We start from the raw sequence: 17343 nt of genomic DNA on the forward strand, positions 1-17343 counted from the left end.
ACAGTAGCCAAATCAAAACAGCCCAAGTGTCCATCGATAGATTTATGGACAGAGGTGGTATATATATGGACAGAGATTATATATATATATATATATATATATATATATATGAATGAAATCTTGTAATTTGCCAGAACATGGATGAATCTAAAGAGTATATTGCTAAGTAAAATAAATCAGGTGGACAAAGACAAATACCATATGATTTCACTCTTATGTGGAATTTAAGAAACAAAACAAACGAACAAAGGAAAAAAAGAGACAACCAAAAAACCAGACTCTTAACTATAGAGAACAAACAGATGGTTACCAGAGGGGAGGTGGGAGGGAGGTTGGATGAAACAGATAAGGGATTAAGAGTATATTTATCATGATGAGCACTGAGTAATGCATGGAACTGTTGAATCACTATATTGTACATGTGAAACTAATATAACGCTGTATGTTAACTATACTGGAATTAAAATTTGTAAATAAAAATAAAAACAAAACAAAAAGAATATGATCTTAGAACAGATGAAAAAGAGAATAAATAGCACCTAGGGTGGGAGGAGGTGGGAGTTTAGCTCTATTCTGTGCTGGTCGGGCCGCTGCTCAAGAGTCTCACCTCAGAACAGGCTTCGACAAAAGGAACAAGTTCAGGAAAGTCACCAGGATGCTGAGGCCACTCAAAATGAAAGCTTATGAGGCAGGATTTGCAGTATCAGATATGTGTACCCGGAGAAATGAAAACCTAGCTCCCTACAAGCACACCAAAGACTGTCTTGTGGAATTAGCCTCCCTGGGTTGCCCCAAAGAACAGGATCAAGATGAATGATGAGAAATCCTAGTGAAGTAGAGATAACGGAATACATTATAAATCTACTGCCAGCCACAGGCCAAACAAAAGGGCTGTTTGAAGAAGGAAGGATGTTTTAATCCTTGGGCTGTTCAAGAAGAGATGGGATGACTTTTTGGTAGGGATGTGCTTGAACGTCATCAAGCATCAGACAGAAGATTCGAAGTCCCTTACACCCCCAAAATTCTATGTTTGCTAAACACATGCTGAATTAAAACCCCATCCTTATTCTTCCCGGCCTCAACTGAGTGGAATGTAGGTAATCTGGGATTTTACATGAAGGGCTGACAATTCACCAGCAATTTGCACAGGTCACCCAGGGCATGGTTTCTAAAGCCCACACCCAAATTTAAGACACCCCATTGTGACAACCGTACACTAAACTTTAGGTCTGTTGTTTGGGCTTTCACCAGGCTAACAGCCATTTGCCTCCCATCCTACTGAGCACAACTCTCTAAGTTTTCTCTAGGTTAACTGCAAATAACCATCAATCCAGCATCCATGCGGATGCTCCCCACTGGTAATTCGCTTTCTTGCATCTTACAAAGCCAAGCCAGGCAAGTTCATTCGAGAAGCCTGGTGGAAAATTTTTAGCTCTAACTGATCCACAGGGTTTTGCTGGCTCCCACTAGCTTGGGCTGCTCCCCAAAAGTCACTGCCAGCAGGTCAGCAAACAGTAGGTTCTGGGTCCAAGACACCACTTACTGTAAAATAAAACATTTCTGTTTCTTGCTGGTTGGCTCTTCTTTTGGCAACGTTAGTCTTGCTCATGTAGGTCTCGGAGGCAGCCGACTTCACAGACTCTGTAGATCGGCTGTGTTGGAAGGCGTCAGAGACGTCAAAGTCCTCCACGGTCAGCATGTCCTGCAAGGTCTGCATGGTGGCATCCAGGGTTTTTCTAACCTGGAGAGACGCAGCATGTCAACAAAAACCCTTCAGCCTCAGAATCCCTTTCACACCTCAAAATCCCTCTCCCCACTCAATTTCTTCCATGTATAGCCTCTAGGAGGCGGGCAGGACAAAGATGACCATTCCCATTACACTGATGTGTAAAATAAGGCCAGCGAGCTGGCTGGGGTGAGAACCCATGTTGCCCAATCTAACATCATTTTACTGGATTGCTTCTGCCGAAGAGAACCTTGGAGAATGTCGTGACGAACAAGGAAGCCAGGTTGCTACACGTGTTTCTCTTTTCCTGATTATATAGCCCCCCACTAGCTCCTCCAATGGGAGGCAGGTCCCTTGTGGAGAAATATTCTGGGTGCTCATCCTGAGAGAAGAGGGGACACAGTCTGGATAGGATGAGGGGCCATCCTCAGTGGACAGACTCTCTGGCTATCTGCCCCTGACTTATCAAAAGCCTGACTGAGAAAAGAGAACTCAAGGAAGACAGTCCTCCAGGATCCCAGCTTCTCTCCTGGAGTCCCAACTCCCTCCCCAGGAGGCCACACTTGCAGAGCACACAAGCCCTGACCTCGCAGCATCCCCGGACTGACTTGTACCCTATACTCTGATGGAAGGTCACTCCAAAAACAGTCAGCAGAGAAACTGCATCTACATTCGCTGTTAAATTACTGTCACCTGAAGTGTTTCCTGTCACTCAGATCTCAACGGTCACCTCCTAGTGACATCAGAGCGCCCTGACTAACCGTTCCTAACTTAGTGCCCATCATCACCTGCTATTCTGCATACTTCTTCACTTGGTGGCTTGCTCGCTTCCATGTTTTATCTATCTTTTCTTGCTAGACTATAATCTGCAGGAGAGGAGGCACTATGTTATCATGTTCACTCACTTTACCCTGCATCTAGCAGTGTTTAGAGCATGGAATGTGCTCAATAAATACTTGAATAGTACTGGTTGAATGAACACTTGTGAATGAATAATGTATGGACCGGTTCTTTCTAACACAGCCTGACAAGCGTCAGGTTCACAATTAAGCATTTCCATAGCCACGAATAGCCTATACAGGGGAACTTTTGCTTCATTCTCCTCTCTGGGGCCCTGATTTCCAATTTAAACCCCATCAGCATTGTTATCCATAGACTGTTCCACGTAAACAACTGAAAATGCTTCAGGGGAGGATACAGAATACTTTCTTCATCTCCTCTCTCTCCTCAGGTTTGAAAAATAAAAGCATGATCCATTCCTGTATAACCTCCCCCCCAGGGACAGCTCTGATTCGTTATTGTCCTGAGTGACAATCTGTGTCATGTCTGTCCCAGCTCTGTCCTTTGTGACGGCATGGAGTAAACCAGCTCTCTTTGCCCAGGAAAGCCCTCTTGAGATGTGAAGACAGGGTCCAGGACTCCCCATCCCCAGCCGTGATTGCACGTCTCGGTGATAAACCCGCCCAGGATTTCAGGTGACATTCTCCACATCCCGGTGTCCTTTCTCCAGGGGTCTCTGGCTGGCTGACATGCTCCCTGCATGGAGGCATCCAGGCTGGAATGGGATGTTTCCCGTCCGGCCTCCTCAGTCCACATCAAAACACACGGCAGCTGGTATTTCCATCTGTGCCCTCCGGGGGGCGAGCCTGTGTCACCGGCCACAGGGGAGGTGTGCCCGCCCCGGCAAGACAGAAGCTCCCTGGGGCTCAGATCCATCACAGATTCGGTGTGCCCTGGGTTTTTTACTTCATTGTGTTATTTCAAACGCCTATAACTATCTTGGATGATAAAAATAACGTAAACTCAATGCAGATAATGGAGAAAAGCACATGAAGAAAACGGAAATCACCTGTAACTCCTCTACCCAGATGTAATCACAATCAACATTTCAAAGCATTTCTTTCCAGGCTTTTTTCTTGTAATAAACACAGATACACATGCACCTACTCTAGTTTACCATACTTGGGATACTACTGAACATAGAGTTCTACATCTTCTTTGATTTTCTTCAACATTTTGTGAGCATTCCCCCACCCCTTTCAAGATTCTCGGTGTGCCCAGTGTAAATGGTTGTGTAATCATCCGTCTGACGGATGAACCCTAACTTCGAATGCCTTCCACGGCCAGAGTTCCAGGACAAGCCAGGCCTTTGTAAGGAAATCCCTTACGGGGCAGAGGGGCCCACTCACCTCCTCATTCTCTATCTTGAGAGTGGCCAGTCTGGACTGCAGCTGGTGGTACCGCATGAGCAATTCCGTCTGGACGGGCTGCTGAGCGCTGACCTGGCACACCTGCAATGGGACAGCCACCACCTGTCATCGCCCAGTGCTCTCATCAGCTGTGTGCAGCCAGGGCCGGGCCATCATCAACATCCCTACCGACAGCCCAGGAAACAGGTTCTGAAAGGTTAAGTGACCTACCCACGGTCACATGGCTTGTACCTGGCCAACAGCAGCCAGGAACTGGGGTCTTCCTACTCCAAAGGCCACCCTCTCACACTGCAAGCTGTGGCCCCTCAGTCACGGTCTTCTAGGTGTGTCCAGCCCTTGAGGGTTTCTTAATAAGCGCTTGAACACAATCTCATTAAGTGAGACTAGTTAATTTCAAAACAGGAAGTTATAGAAGGAGAGCAACGGGCTTGACAGAAACCAAAGAAAAGGACCACGAATGGAAGCCATCAGTAAAGTGCTCCCATTCCCCAGCAGGAAGGTGCTTCTGTGAGGCAGCCGTGAGGCAGTCGCATGCTCCTGGGGTGGAGGAGGGGTGAAGGAGACACGGTTCTCCCTCCATCCACTCCACTCACGGCTCTGTTACTACCCGTGGGCTGGGCAGCCTGGCCTAACTCAGCTGAGATCATAAGGGACAGCAGGGCTCTGTGATTTACCATTAACTAGGCAACTCAAATCTCACAGTCACCCGTGGTAACCATGAGGCCAGGATTTGCAGGTCCAGATGATGGGCTGGATGCAATGGCTGAGGGACAGGCCAGAAGCTGTGGGGACACCCTGCAGAAGCCCCCTCTTTTGCAAATGAAGAAAGTGGGGAGGGATGAAAAGGAACAGCTCAAGGAGCTATCTGCATAGGGACTTTGTACAGTTTGAGTAACCCGTGTGCTGCTTTGTGGCCTGGACCAAGTACCTTCCCCCACTTACTTATTTATTTATTCCAGAACACGATTCTGAGGATCTGGGTGGCACAAAACCCAAGGGAGCGGAGCTGGTGGGAAGCCTCCCGTACGGGCAGTGCCCCGGCAAGGCTGCCGCCAGAGGGGCTACAGTGAGGCCCAGCCTCCTGCGATCCGAGGCCATCCGAGGGAAGACTGTGAGATGCTTGTGTGACGACAGGGGACTCCCTTGGGGTCCAGATACAACTGGGAAGGATGTTAAGGGGAGCTAAGGTCCTGCGTGCTGCAGGTGAGGCATGTGAGCCAGCAGAGTTAGGGCGTCAGTGCGAAACTCCCCAGCTGGGGAAGCCCCTGGACCGAGAACGTGACCTGAGGCCTCCGAGGTCAATGCCGTGCATGTGGAATGGAGGCTGATGCTCCCCTCCCCCCGCTGTTGTGGGAGCACGTGGGAGAAGAGGCAGAAGCGGCCTCGGTGTGGGCTGCTGGGAGAGGCCTACCTCATCCCCCATGTGGGGCTGGAACTCAAACTTGAGCGGAGGACAGAAGACCTGGTTGCACATGTCCATGACGGTGTGCTTGTCGCTGCGGGAGTCCAGGTTGTCCACCGCGTTCTCGATGACATCCAGCCCCTCATGGCGAGAGGTCTCCAGGTTGTACTCGGCTGAGAGGTAGGTCCGGAAGGTGCGGGCCAGGCTGGCATGAAAGCCCAAGTCACAGCACTTGGAGAGAGGCACACGACAGAAGGGCGTGGGCTGTCACGTGCAGGTGAGGGCCACCGGCATTCCCTCCCCATCACGGTGACTTACCATTACCTCCCACTCCACACTCAGATCTTTCATCCTGGAAGCCCTTGTGCACTTTGGAATCTTCCTGCACAAATCTCCCCAAAGCCCTCAGTGGGAGCCGGGAATTGTGATTTGGGCATTAGCAGACTTCTCTAGTGCCCCGAAGTCATCACATGCTTTCTCATCTCTACGCCTTCACACATGCGTTCCCTCTGCCTGTCATACTGCCTAAATAGTCTTCCTTCGGGTTTCAGTTTAAAGGTCACTTCTTCCAGGAAGTCCTCCTTGATGCACTCCCCGCTCAGAGTTTAAATCACTCCTCCCTCCTCTGGGGGCCCGCATCTCCTTCCACCCCCCTCATGGTGACAGCTGTCACTTGGCTTTGCAGTTGCCTATTAATGTGTTAGGGTTATGTATTGTAAGTCTCATCAGGACAGACCCACGGGCCCTTGTCCACTGCGGTGCCAGCTAGAGCTAGCAGGTGCTTGATAAAAATGTGGTAAATGAAGACAGGAGAGGGCTGGAAAGAGTGAAAAGTTGTGAGAAAGAGGAGAGATCTGGCCTGGGGCACTGGAAGCCACAGGTAGGGCTGGGCAGCTCCCTCTCCTGGGGACGGTGGCAATGGGTCCCTACTGCAGCCATGGAAAAGTGGTGACCCTCTGACCTCCTAACAGGACACAGCAGACCCAGAGGAAAAGGGTCCATCCACCAGTGTGGAACCTTTCCTGAGTGTCCGCAGGCCAGATCCCTGCCCGCATGGGACGGACAAGACACAAGAAGCAGCCTCAGCTCCAACACAGATGACACAGAAGCTCTCCATGATGATGCCACTCAGGACGCTCTCTCTCCAAGCCCGGAGCTCTCTCTCCCTCCAGCGGGACCTGCACATCTGGTACTCAGGAGTCAGGGTTCCATTCTGCTTTTGCTTAAACTGCCTGATTTCTCCCACGATAATATCCCCTGAACAGATCTCTACCACCCTGGGAAACCCTCCAGGCTGAGGACTGTGTACAATCACCCCGAACCTCTATACCCACAAAGGGCCCAGCGTAGAGGAGAGGACTCGGGAAGTGCAGGCGGAATGTAAGACCGCCTGACCCAACTATATAGGGGCTGCCAGAGGTGCACTCCCACCCATGCAAGTAGAAACCGTGAGGGGATACTCATTCCCCAGGCCCCCACGCCCACTGCCCTTCCCCTCCGTCGGGGCTCACGGGACATGCACATCAGCTAAAGAGAAGGGCCAGCCCAGGTGTGGGGTCCTGTTCCGTTCCAGCCTCCCCAGGTGCTCACATCGATTAGGTCGGAGACGTCGTGGATGTAGTATTTGCTGATAGCTGCATTGGTGGCCGCCAGATTCAGCAAGTAGTCGTTTCGGGCCTTTGTGCATTTGAGCTTGTTCTCAGAATACTTTGCCTGCCTCTGCAAGAACAGAGTAGAGGTTAAGAGCTGAGGCCTCAAGCTGGCTCTCATCCCTCTTTTGAACCCTCTGCCTTCAGGCTCCTTGTTGCCCAGTCTCCTCTGCCCTTCCTTTAAGAGGCCAAGTTCACTCCTGCCTCTAGGCCTTCAGGCTCCTTCCTTCTGCCTGGCAAGCCAGCCTTCCAAGTCCCCGTGTGGCCTGCTCCTTCCGTCCTGCAAGTCCTTCCCCAAAGTCAAATGGTCAGAGCAGCCTCTGAGCACAACCTTGTCTGAAATGAGTCTTCAGCATCTGCGGTACCCCTCCCCCACTCCCGTCCCCTGCTCTACTTTTTGCATGTATTTTATCTTTGTTCAATTTTCGTGATAACTTTCATTTCTCTATAATGTTTTTAAAGACTGTATTTTTAGAGCAGTTTTAGGTTCACAGCAAAAACTGAGAAGGTACATCAGTTCCAACTGATAAACCTCCAGGGACACATCGTGATCACCCGGAGTCCATAGTCGACATTGGGTCTCACTCCTGGTATTTTACAGTCTCTGGGTTTGGGCAACTGTCCAACAGTATACATCCATCATTATAATATCGGACTGAGTAGTTTCCCTGTCCTACGAATACTCTGTGCTCCCCATGTCCACTTCTTCCCTGCTACCTGACCCCTGGCAACCCCTGATCTTTCTCCTGTCTCCGTGGCTTTTCTAGAATGTCATATATAGCGGGCATCATACAGTATGTGGCCTTTTCACATGGACTTCTTTCACTTAGTAATATGCATGTCTTCTCAGGGCTTGCTAGCTCACTTCTTTTTAGCACTGAGTAACATTCCATTGTCTGGGTGGGCCGCAGGTAGCTTATCCATTCACCTACCGAAGGACATCTTGGTGGCTCTATTTTTCTTCATAACCATTCTTCATAACCTGAAATTATATTTTTTACCACTTTGCTTACTTGCTGGTTTTTGGTGTCCCCCACTAGAAAGTAAGCCCTAGGAAGGCAGGGACTTGATCTGCTCTCATCATCACTGGGCCTGCAGAACCCAAACTGCCTCTGCACAAAGTGGGCAGTAAGCACCTTTCACTGGCCGTCTGGACGTGAACGGTGGGAGAGGCAGCTAGAGGTGCCAGTGTTGGCTACGAGCTGGACGGCCTCCCTGGGAAGCTGCTTCTGTCCTGCGCCGGCCTGGGCAGGAAGAGGTGAAGAGAAGGTGGGTTGGAGAGTTGTCTCTTTACCCCTTTCGGATGATGAGTCCCGTTCTGGGTAGAAAAACAGCTCCCCTTAAAAAAACAGGGTTTCCTCTTTCACCTAGGCACTCTTAAATCTTCCTTATTCCAAGCAAAACTATGGAAGTGCCCCAAGTGTCCACTGATGGATGAACGGATAAAGAAAATGTGGTAGAGGGACACCTGGGTGGCTTAGTCGGTTAAGCGTCCGACTTTCGCTTAGGTCATGATCTCGCGGTTCGTGGGTTCGAGCCCCGCGTCGGGCTCTGTGCTGACTGCCAGCTCAGAGCCTGGAGCCTGTTTCAGTCTGTGACTCCCTCTCTCTCTGACCCTCCCCTGCTCACGCTGTGTCTCTCTCTCTCTCCTAGAAATAAATAAAACATTTAAAAAAAAAAAAAGAAAATGTGGTAGAGGTACGCCTGGGTGGCTCCATCTGTTAAATGTCCGACTCTTGATCTCAACTCGATATTGGCTCAGGTCATGATCTCGCGATTGGGAGATCAAGCCCTGTGTTGGGCTCTGCAGTGAGCACTGAGCGTGGAATCTGCCTGGGATGCTCAATCTCTCTCTCTCTCTCTGCCCCTCCCCCATTCGTGTTCCCTCGCTCTCAAAATAAAAGAAGAAGATGTGGTATACATATACAGCGGAATATTATTCAACCATAAAAAGAATGAAGTCTTGCCACTTGCAGCAACATGGATGCATCTAGAGGGTATAATGCTAAGTGAAGTAAGCCATTCAGAGAAAGACAAATACCATATGATTTCACTCTAATGTGAATTTAAGAGACAAAACTGTAAACAAAGAAGAAAAGAGACAAACCAAAAACTAAACTCCAGGGCAAACAAACGTGGTTACCAGAGGGAAGGTGGGTGGGGAGAGGGTGCAAGAGTGAAGGGGACTAAGAAGGGTATTTAAAAAGCCTTTATTATTCCAGATCAAGTTCTCCTAGCTACTGAGTAGGGGTGATTTCAGGTCAACCTCTGACTTCTCTTCATAGATCTCTGACCTTTCTCCAGGGTCCACTTATTCTGGGAAACAAATTTTTCCTGGTAGTTACGGTCCCATACCAGCCATGCACCTGACTCCTCACAGAGAGTTTTGAGACTCCTCACCCATTTCCAGAGTGACCCCCAGACCACTTTCAGCCCTTCACGGATTCATAAAATTTTATACCTGGAAAGGATAGTAAAGATATCATAGTTTAATTCACCCACTTTATAGGTGAGAAAATGAAAACCGAAAGAAGTGGCTTGGGGGCAGCTGGGTGGCTCTGTTGGTAGAGCATGCCACTTTTAATGTCAGGGTTGTGAGTTCAAGCCCCACGTTGGGTGTGGAGATTACTTAAAAAAAAAAAAAAAAGTGGCTTGTCCAAGAGCCAAATGGCTAATTAGCATATGACTCTGAACTAAACTTAGTCTCTGGACCTCCCAGTTGGTGGTCTCTCTCCCCTTCTATTTACCCCCCCATGTTGTAGTTCTGTAATTCCCTGCCTGCTTATCTTTTATTGATTGATTGATTGACTGATTGTATTTTCACAGTATTGTACAATAATCACCACTATCGCAATTTAGAATATCAGTCTCAAAAGAAGCCCTAGCCCCATTAGCAGTCACTCTCCATTCTCCTCTACCCCAGCTCCTGGTAACCAATAATCTACTTTCTGTCTCTATGTATTTGTCTAGTCTGGACATTTCATGTAAATAGAATCATACAATATTACAACTGGTTTCTTTCACTCGGCATACTGTTTTCAAGATACATCCATGTTGTAGTACCTTCAGCACTTCGCTCCTTTTCATGGCTGAATAATATTACACCACATAGCTAAGCCACGTTTTACTCATCCATTCACCAACGGATGGGCATGTGGATTGTCTGTACCTTTTGGCTCCTGTGGATAAAGCTGCTATGAATATTCATGTGCAGGTTTTTGTGTGGATGTATGTTTTCATTTCTCACGAGTAGATGCCTAGGACAGAACTGTTTAGTCATACGGTGACTTTATGTTTAACATTTTGAGGCACTGAAAAATTGTTTTCCAAAGTGGATGAACCATTTTACGTTCCCTCCAGCAGTGTATAAGGGTTCCAACTTCTCTGCAACCTCACTAACACTTGCTATTATCTGTCTTTTTTATTTTAACCATGCTAGTGGGTATGACATGATATCTCACTGTGGTTTTTATTTGTATTTCCTTAATGTCTAATGATGCTGAGAATCTTTTCATGTGCTTATTGGCCACTCGTATAAGTTCTTCAGAGAAATATCTATTCAAATTCTTTACCCATTTTTAAATTGGGTCTCAATCTAATTATTGGGAAGCATACTTTTCTTTGCTTTTGGAAATTATGCTGGATTCTTATTTTATTTGCCTATGGTTACTCTTCCAGCTCACGGAGGCCCTGGTGAATTTTGTTTCCACTCAATCTCCTATCATTTTAAGAGCTATAGGATCATATAATCATAGAATTAGACTCATAGAAGCCCAAATAAACATCTGGTATGATGCTTGGGATGTAGAAAGAACTCAGGAAATATTTGCTGATTGTACGGAATAAATAAATGCAGAGAATTCAACAAGAAAATCAGAGCTTTTATGAAGAAAGAAACCTTAGAAGTGACCTAATCTAGGATGACAAAAAAAAAAAAGCATGTACACTGACCTTCTAAATTCCCTGGCCATGGCAGACATCATTAATTGATCACAGCTGGGGTTTTAACTGATGCCTGGATGCCTACAAGGGGCTTCACAATCTTCAACACAGAGCTCTGGGCAGGCACTACCAATCAATCAGAGTGGACGTGAGAGAAAAGAGTCATTTGCCATCACTGTCCGATTTTTAAACTTAGGCTCAGGGGCACCTGGGTGGTCCACTTAGTTAAGCGTCCGACTTTGGCTCAGGTCATGGTATCTTTAGTCCCAAGTTCAAGCCCCACAACCGGCTCTGTGCTGACAGCTCAGAGCCTGGAGCCTGTTTTAGATTCTGTGGCTCCCTCTGCCCCTCCTCCACTTGTGCTCTGTCTCTTTCTCAAAAATAAATAAACATTTAACTGAGGCTCAAAGAAGTACTGTAAATGTGGCATTTCCAAAACCCAGCCTGTCTGACTCCCAACACTGGCACTCCCGTCACCGTGCCCACTAACGCACTTTTCCAGCTCCCGAACACGGTAATTCTAAATCTCCCATCTTTAGCTTGCTGGTGGTACTTTGGAATGGGTTCTTCATTGGGTTCCCCCGGTGCTGGTTGGCAACCCAGTGCTGTTTCCTCTTGGGACACACCCAACCCCAGCCAGCCCTCCAGCCACCAAAGTGGCCTCCCGAGCAGGCCTCTGCGCCCACAAATGCCCGGCGATCGCTGCCCATCCGAGAACGTGCTTGCTGGGCCTGAGTGTCACCACGGTTCGGTTCGGCTCTCTCGCCCGCTGAGCGCTTCCCCTGCCTGTAGATCCTGGCGCCAGGCCAGGCCCGACAAGTGCTAGCGAGGCATGGCCAGCCCTGCCCCCTCCATGACACTGACCTCCAGGAGAGCACACGCAGGAGGGGGGGGGTGTGACTCTACCCCCACGCCCCTCAGGCCACCGAGGGGGGAAGGCCGAGGCTGTCAGCAGGGAGTGAGCCCTGCATTTCTGCCCGGCCCTCAATTTCTCCTGGGCCCTCGCTCACCTTCTCCTTCATCTTCTCAATTTTCTTCACGGAGCTGCGGCGCTGGGGCCGGTCCTCGTAGCGGAGCAGGTTCATGCTGAGGTCGCCCGACTTGTTGAACTGCTTCTCCTCCTGCTTCTCGGCCTCCTTCAGCTTGCTTTCTGCACTGATGCTTTCTGCGTGGTACATGTGGTAGGTTTTCATGACCTGCGGACACACGAGAGCAGGGGTCAGCAGCACGCACGGCCGGGCACGTGGTCCCCGTGCTCCCGGGCCCCCCGGGTCCTCCGTGCCGGTAAGCGGGGGCCTGCCTTCTTCCCACCGCACGACCGGGCTCCCCCCAAGTTCTTTACGTTCGCACAAATGTGGGGAATGCTGATGGTCATCGGTAGCAGCCTCATCGCCGCCATCATCATCACTAACGTCATTAAGTCCTTACTGAATGCCAGGAATGGACTAGTAAAGAGGAAACGTAAGGGGCGCCTGGGGGGCTCAGTCACGTGTGTCCGACTTCGGCTCAGGTCATGATCTCAGGGTTCTTGGGTTCGAGCCCCGCGTCGGGCTCTGTGCCGACAGCTCAGAGCCTGGAGCCTGCTTCAGATTCTGTGTCTCCCTCTCTCTCTCCGCCCCTCCCCTGCTTGTGCTCTCTCTCTCTCTCAAATATAAACATAATTTTTTTAAAAAAAGAGAAAATTTAAAAGCCCCCGAGTACGTGGGGGTCTCAGAGGTGATATGACAGACCTGGCCCTGCCAGCCACCACTCTTGTCCGTCATTCCTTCCTACCCCCCAGTGTCACTGGGAAAGCCCCTCCTCGGGGACTCAGGGACCGCCTATGGGAACACGCAAATCATCTTCTCAGTCGTTTCCTTATTGGCCGGCAAATGGCTCTGTCCCCAAAAGGAGTATCACTGGGTAACCTAATTGCCAGTTTAAAAATATTTAAAATAATTTCTTTTTAAATTTACATCAGTTAGCATATAGTGCAACAGTTATTTCAGAAGTAGATTCATTCCTTAATCCCTCACCCATTTTGCCCATCCCCCCCCACGACCCCTCCAGCAACTGTTTGTTCTCCATAGTTTTTAAGAGTCTCTTATGTTTTGTTCCCCTCCCTGTTTTTTTATACTGTTTTTGCTTCCCTTCCCTTATGTTCATCTGTTTTGTATCTTAAAGTCTTATGAGTGAAGTCACATGATATTTGTCTTTCTCTAATTTCGCGTAGCATAATACCCTCTAGCTCCATCCACGTAGTTACAAAGGGCGAGGTTTTATTCTTTTTAACTGCCTCCATTGTATACATATACCATTCAACTGTCGACGGACATTTAGGTAAAGAGACCACAATTCTAATTTGGCTGAATGTATGCTTCCTATATGACCCTCCATTCTACTCCTAGATATTTACCTGAGAGAAATGAAAACATGTCCACACAAAGAATTGTACATGAACGTTTTTAGCAGCTTTGTCCGTAACAGACCAAAACTGTGAACAACACAGGTAACTATTAACATATGAATAAATACACAAATAGCGATCGGCCTATACAATGTAATACTACTACTCAGCATTGAAAAAGAACTGATACAACATGGGAGGATCTCAAAAAATTTATGCTGAGCAAAAGAGGGCGGCACCCAAAGAATTTATTTGTGTTGGTTCCATGTATATGAAGTTCTAGAACACACAAAACCCATCTGCAGTGACAGAAAGCAGATCAATGATTCTGGGGCTGGGGAGGGGGGTAGGGATCTACCGTAAAGGGGAGTGAGGGATCTCTGTGGTGTAATGGGAGCGTTCCGTAGCTTGACTGTCGTGTCGTCCACACGGATGCAAAGTTTGGAGACTACACGGATAATACTGTTCAATCTTGGATAAGCCACTTGCCCTTTGGGGCCTCAGTTTCCCTATTTGTAAAATTTGGTGGTTGGATTAGATGATGTCTAGGATTTCTTCTGTCTCAAAGATCCCCTTGCTATAACAATATGTAACTTCTACTGCGGAAGTAGAAGAGCAAAGTGCAGTTGACCTTGTGGGAATTCATTGTATAGCCAAAGACGAGTTTATTTCAGGAAGCATATAGAATAGTTAAGTAATTAATTTTAAAAAAAGAATTCTGCTCTCTTTCCTTTAATCCACCAATCTTTCTACCATATCATAGTGTTTTCATAATCGGTTGCCATTTTCTCAGCAGGCGTGAAGAGCTTCGGCAGCCTTAGGGCAAGCTGGGAGGTCCCATATCAACAGGACTCCATCTCCCAGTTGCACCTTTCCTGGGCAGCATCAAGTTTATGATCATCTTTCTGCACTAAGAAACACAGATGGCTCATGGCTCCTGAGTTTTGCCTGTTCTCTTCCCCTGTCATCTGGATAATTACAGCAGCTGATAGAGCAGAGGCTTCTACCCGGGGATGGGATACACTCCTGCCTGATGGGGCCCTTTAAGTCAAGGAACTTGGAACAAATTCTTGATCAACATTATAATCTTATCCCTTCTCGTCTGAAGTGCTGTGAAGTGAGTTTATTAGATGAAGAATTCCTCTCTGACTCTTTACCATTAAATCACAGCATTGATCTGTTGCACAGAAAGTCCCCTTTGCCACCGGCCAGGAGTTAATGTGGGAAGCGTCTGTTGTGGAACATGGTAGGTACTGTAGACCATGCACTCCGATACAAATGTCTGGTGCAAATGTCCTGATGGTGCCTCTTACTGGCCGTGTGACCTTGGGCAAGTCACAGAACCTCTCTGACCTCTGCTTCCACATTGTAACATGGGGATAGCCACGACACCTACCTCATAGAAGACTGGGTTATGAAGACTGGGTTAATGTAGGTAAAGTGCTGAGAACAACACCCGCCACATAGTAAGAGCCATGTAGACATCAGCTGCTACCATCACCACCATCATCATCACCCTTGATTTGGGCTGAGGGTTTGAGAACCTTTGATTTACTCACCTGAGTTCAGGAAAATGCTTACAAACTCTAAAGAACATTAGGTATTGCACACGATTTTACTATTTTTTTTTAAAAAAAATGTTTGTTTATTTTTGAAAGAGAGAGAGCAAGCAGGGGAGGGGCAGAGAGAGAGAATCCCAAGCAGGCTCTGTGCTGTCAGCGCAGAGCCCAACACAGGGCTTGAACTCACGAACTGTGACATGACCTGAGCCAAAGTCAAGAATTGGACACTCAACCGATCGGACCACTGAGGGGCCCTGCAAAATTTTATTCTCTTCCATGTTTCTCCCTTCCTCTTTCATCTTGAAAACTGCCCCAAATGTCAAAACAATAAATGAATAAAAATGCAATCAATTTTTCTTTATTGGTCTTGATGGAAAGACCTCTTCCATGTATTCCACCCATGTTTGCTTTCTTGGATTGTTCTAAAGCCTCTAGAGATGCTATTCTCACTGATTTCATCCACTCCTTATGCCAGTTCCACTAAACTTATTTCCAAACTCAGTGGACCTGACCAAAGTGTCAGAAAGTGTGCCAGACCGATGTGTTCTCGACATCTAGTGGCCAAAAGAAATGACTGCAGGCTTCTAGAAAACCAAAGCAACTGCCTACTTTTCCACCATCTTTATGCCACAGCTCTAGCTCCAGGAACGTCATACATATAAGACTTGGAAATGCCTGCTGAAGTCTGTCTCCAAAGCCCCCCCCACCCCCCCTTTCCCTTCCCAAAGCTTTTCTCTATTCCCCTGCATTCACGGGCGCCACTGGTTGTCTTCACTTTTCTACCATGCTGCCGGTGGTGCTTATTTCTGGACTTACTCCCTTCTGGGTTCGATGATTCTTGCAAAACCCACTTTTCTGTTTCAGATGCTGAGGTCTGCTTATCTCACCACTCATCTATCATCTGTGTTGAGTAGTTTGGAGAAAGGGAGAACGTGTTTCTATTTGCAATTAGATCTTCCTGTCCAATCATCCATGCATACATCCATCTCTTCACTCAAGGTCAGCATCCCAGCTGTGTGTTCTCAGCCTCCTACATTTCCCTGTGCCTAGTTTCCCACTTGAACCACAGAGCACTCTTCCTGCTCTGCCACAAGCCAAACTTTGCAGTACAGTCTCTGAGCTGAGTTGCAAAAATCCCATGCTTGGATAATACAGCCCAAAAACCCTGCGACCAAACTCTCTGGGTCCAACGGGCAATTCCTGATCCTAAGAATAACAGTGAACTTGATTGCCCAGGGTGACTTATGTCACGCAGCTGCCACAAAAGAGTTTACCTGGGGCCCTCTCGGAAATGAGTCCAGCTGTATCCAAATTGCTCTAGCTGTTCCCTTTATTTAATTACCTGAAATACGGGTTTTAGCTTGAAATGTCCTTAGCTCAATAGATTAGAACAGTCTGCTCAGTAGTGCCAGTCCAGGATGTGTTAATTAATATTTAAAATTATCAGTTACTTCAGAGTTTGCAAACCTTTTTTTATTATTATTATTATTATTATTATCCCCAAGGAGCATTTCAGTGAATCCTTACCCCCACCCTGAGAGGCAGTGTGGTAAGGATAATGGTGACAGCAGCTAACATCTATTGAGCACTTCCTACACGCCTGGCCTTGTTCTAAGCACTGTACATACATAAACTCTCTTATTTCCCACAAAAACCCTACCTATATGGAGGTAGACACCATATATCCCTGCTTTATGGATGCGGAAACCGCAGAATAGGGACGGAAGGGTCCTCTTCCCTGCAGGGACTCAGGAGACCTGGTTTTGAGACTCAACCCCAACTTGCTAGGTGACCTTGACGGAGGCTTGTCCTCTCTGTTCCACCCGGTAGAGACCAGAACGGGGGTGGATAGGGAAGTGCTCCGTGAGTTGTAACCGTAACGTGACTGGCTGACTGCTCCAGTGTTGGGGCTGGGAAAGGGGCAGAGGTGGACACAGGCATTCAGCTGAGGCCAAGGTACTGAGACCCGGTCTTCAACTTGGCACCTCTGAACGACCCGTCAGAGGTACCCACCAGGCTTAATGCCTGGCTTAATGGGACCTTCATGTTCCAACCCTCTAGACCCAATCAGGGAAGCCCTGTGGAACGAGTCTGGTACAGGCTGAGGAAGGCCCTGGAAGGGCATGTAAGTTGAGACCACTGTTCTTGGACACAGATCAGTTTCATATATTCTCAAAAGGCTCTCCAGAAATCTTGATGTATTAGCCCATCATCGAAAGAAACTGAGGCTCAGAAATGGCAGGTGGATTGTACAAAGTCACACAGCGGCCACACAGCTAGGACTTCTGAGCTGTGTCCAGTAATCACGCTGCCTTTTGCTGTATACACTTTGCTTCTGCGTCTTCCCAAATACTCAGATCACGAAAACAAGAAAGTATTATATGCATAGTCCTTCAGACCCTCACTTAAATGCAAAATAAACCAAAGGAAATATGGAAGTTGACAGCACCCATTAAGGGACATGCT

General features: G+C 47.9%; 1 protein-coding gene across 1 annotated transcript in view; it reads right to left on the reverse strand.

Moving 5' to 3' along the window:
* SRGAP3 (SLIT-ROBO Rho GTPase activating protein 3) overlaps positions 1-17343 on the reverse strand; it is a 258372-nt gene that overhangs the window by 63639 nt on the left and 177390 nt on the right. The window contains 5 exon segments of the mRNA XM_077751539.1: positions 1544-1741; positions 3916-4017; positions 5348-5569; positions 6929-7057; positions 11940-12125. Of these exon segments, the coding sequence (XP_077607665.1) occupies positions 1544-1741; positions 3916-4017; positions 5348-5569; positions 6929-7057; positions 11940-12125 (837 nt within the window).

This window comes from Crocuta crocuta, unplaced genomic scaffold, assembly GCF_008692635.1.
Source record: "Crocuta crocuta isolate KB4526 unplaced genomic scaffold, BGI_CrCroc_1.0 scaffold69, whole genome shotgun sequence".
Lineage (NCBI taxonomy): Eukaryota > Metazoa > Chordata > Mammalia > Carnivora > Hyaenidae > Crocuta > Crocuta crocuta.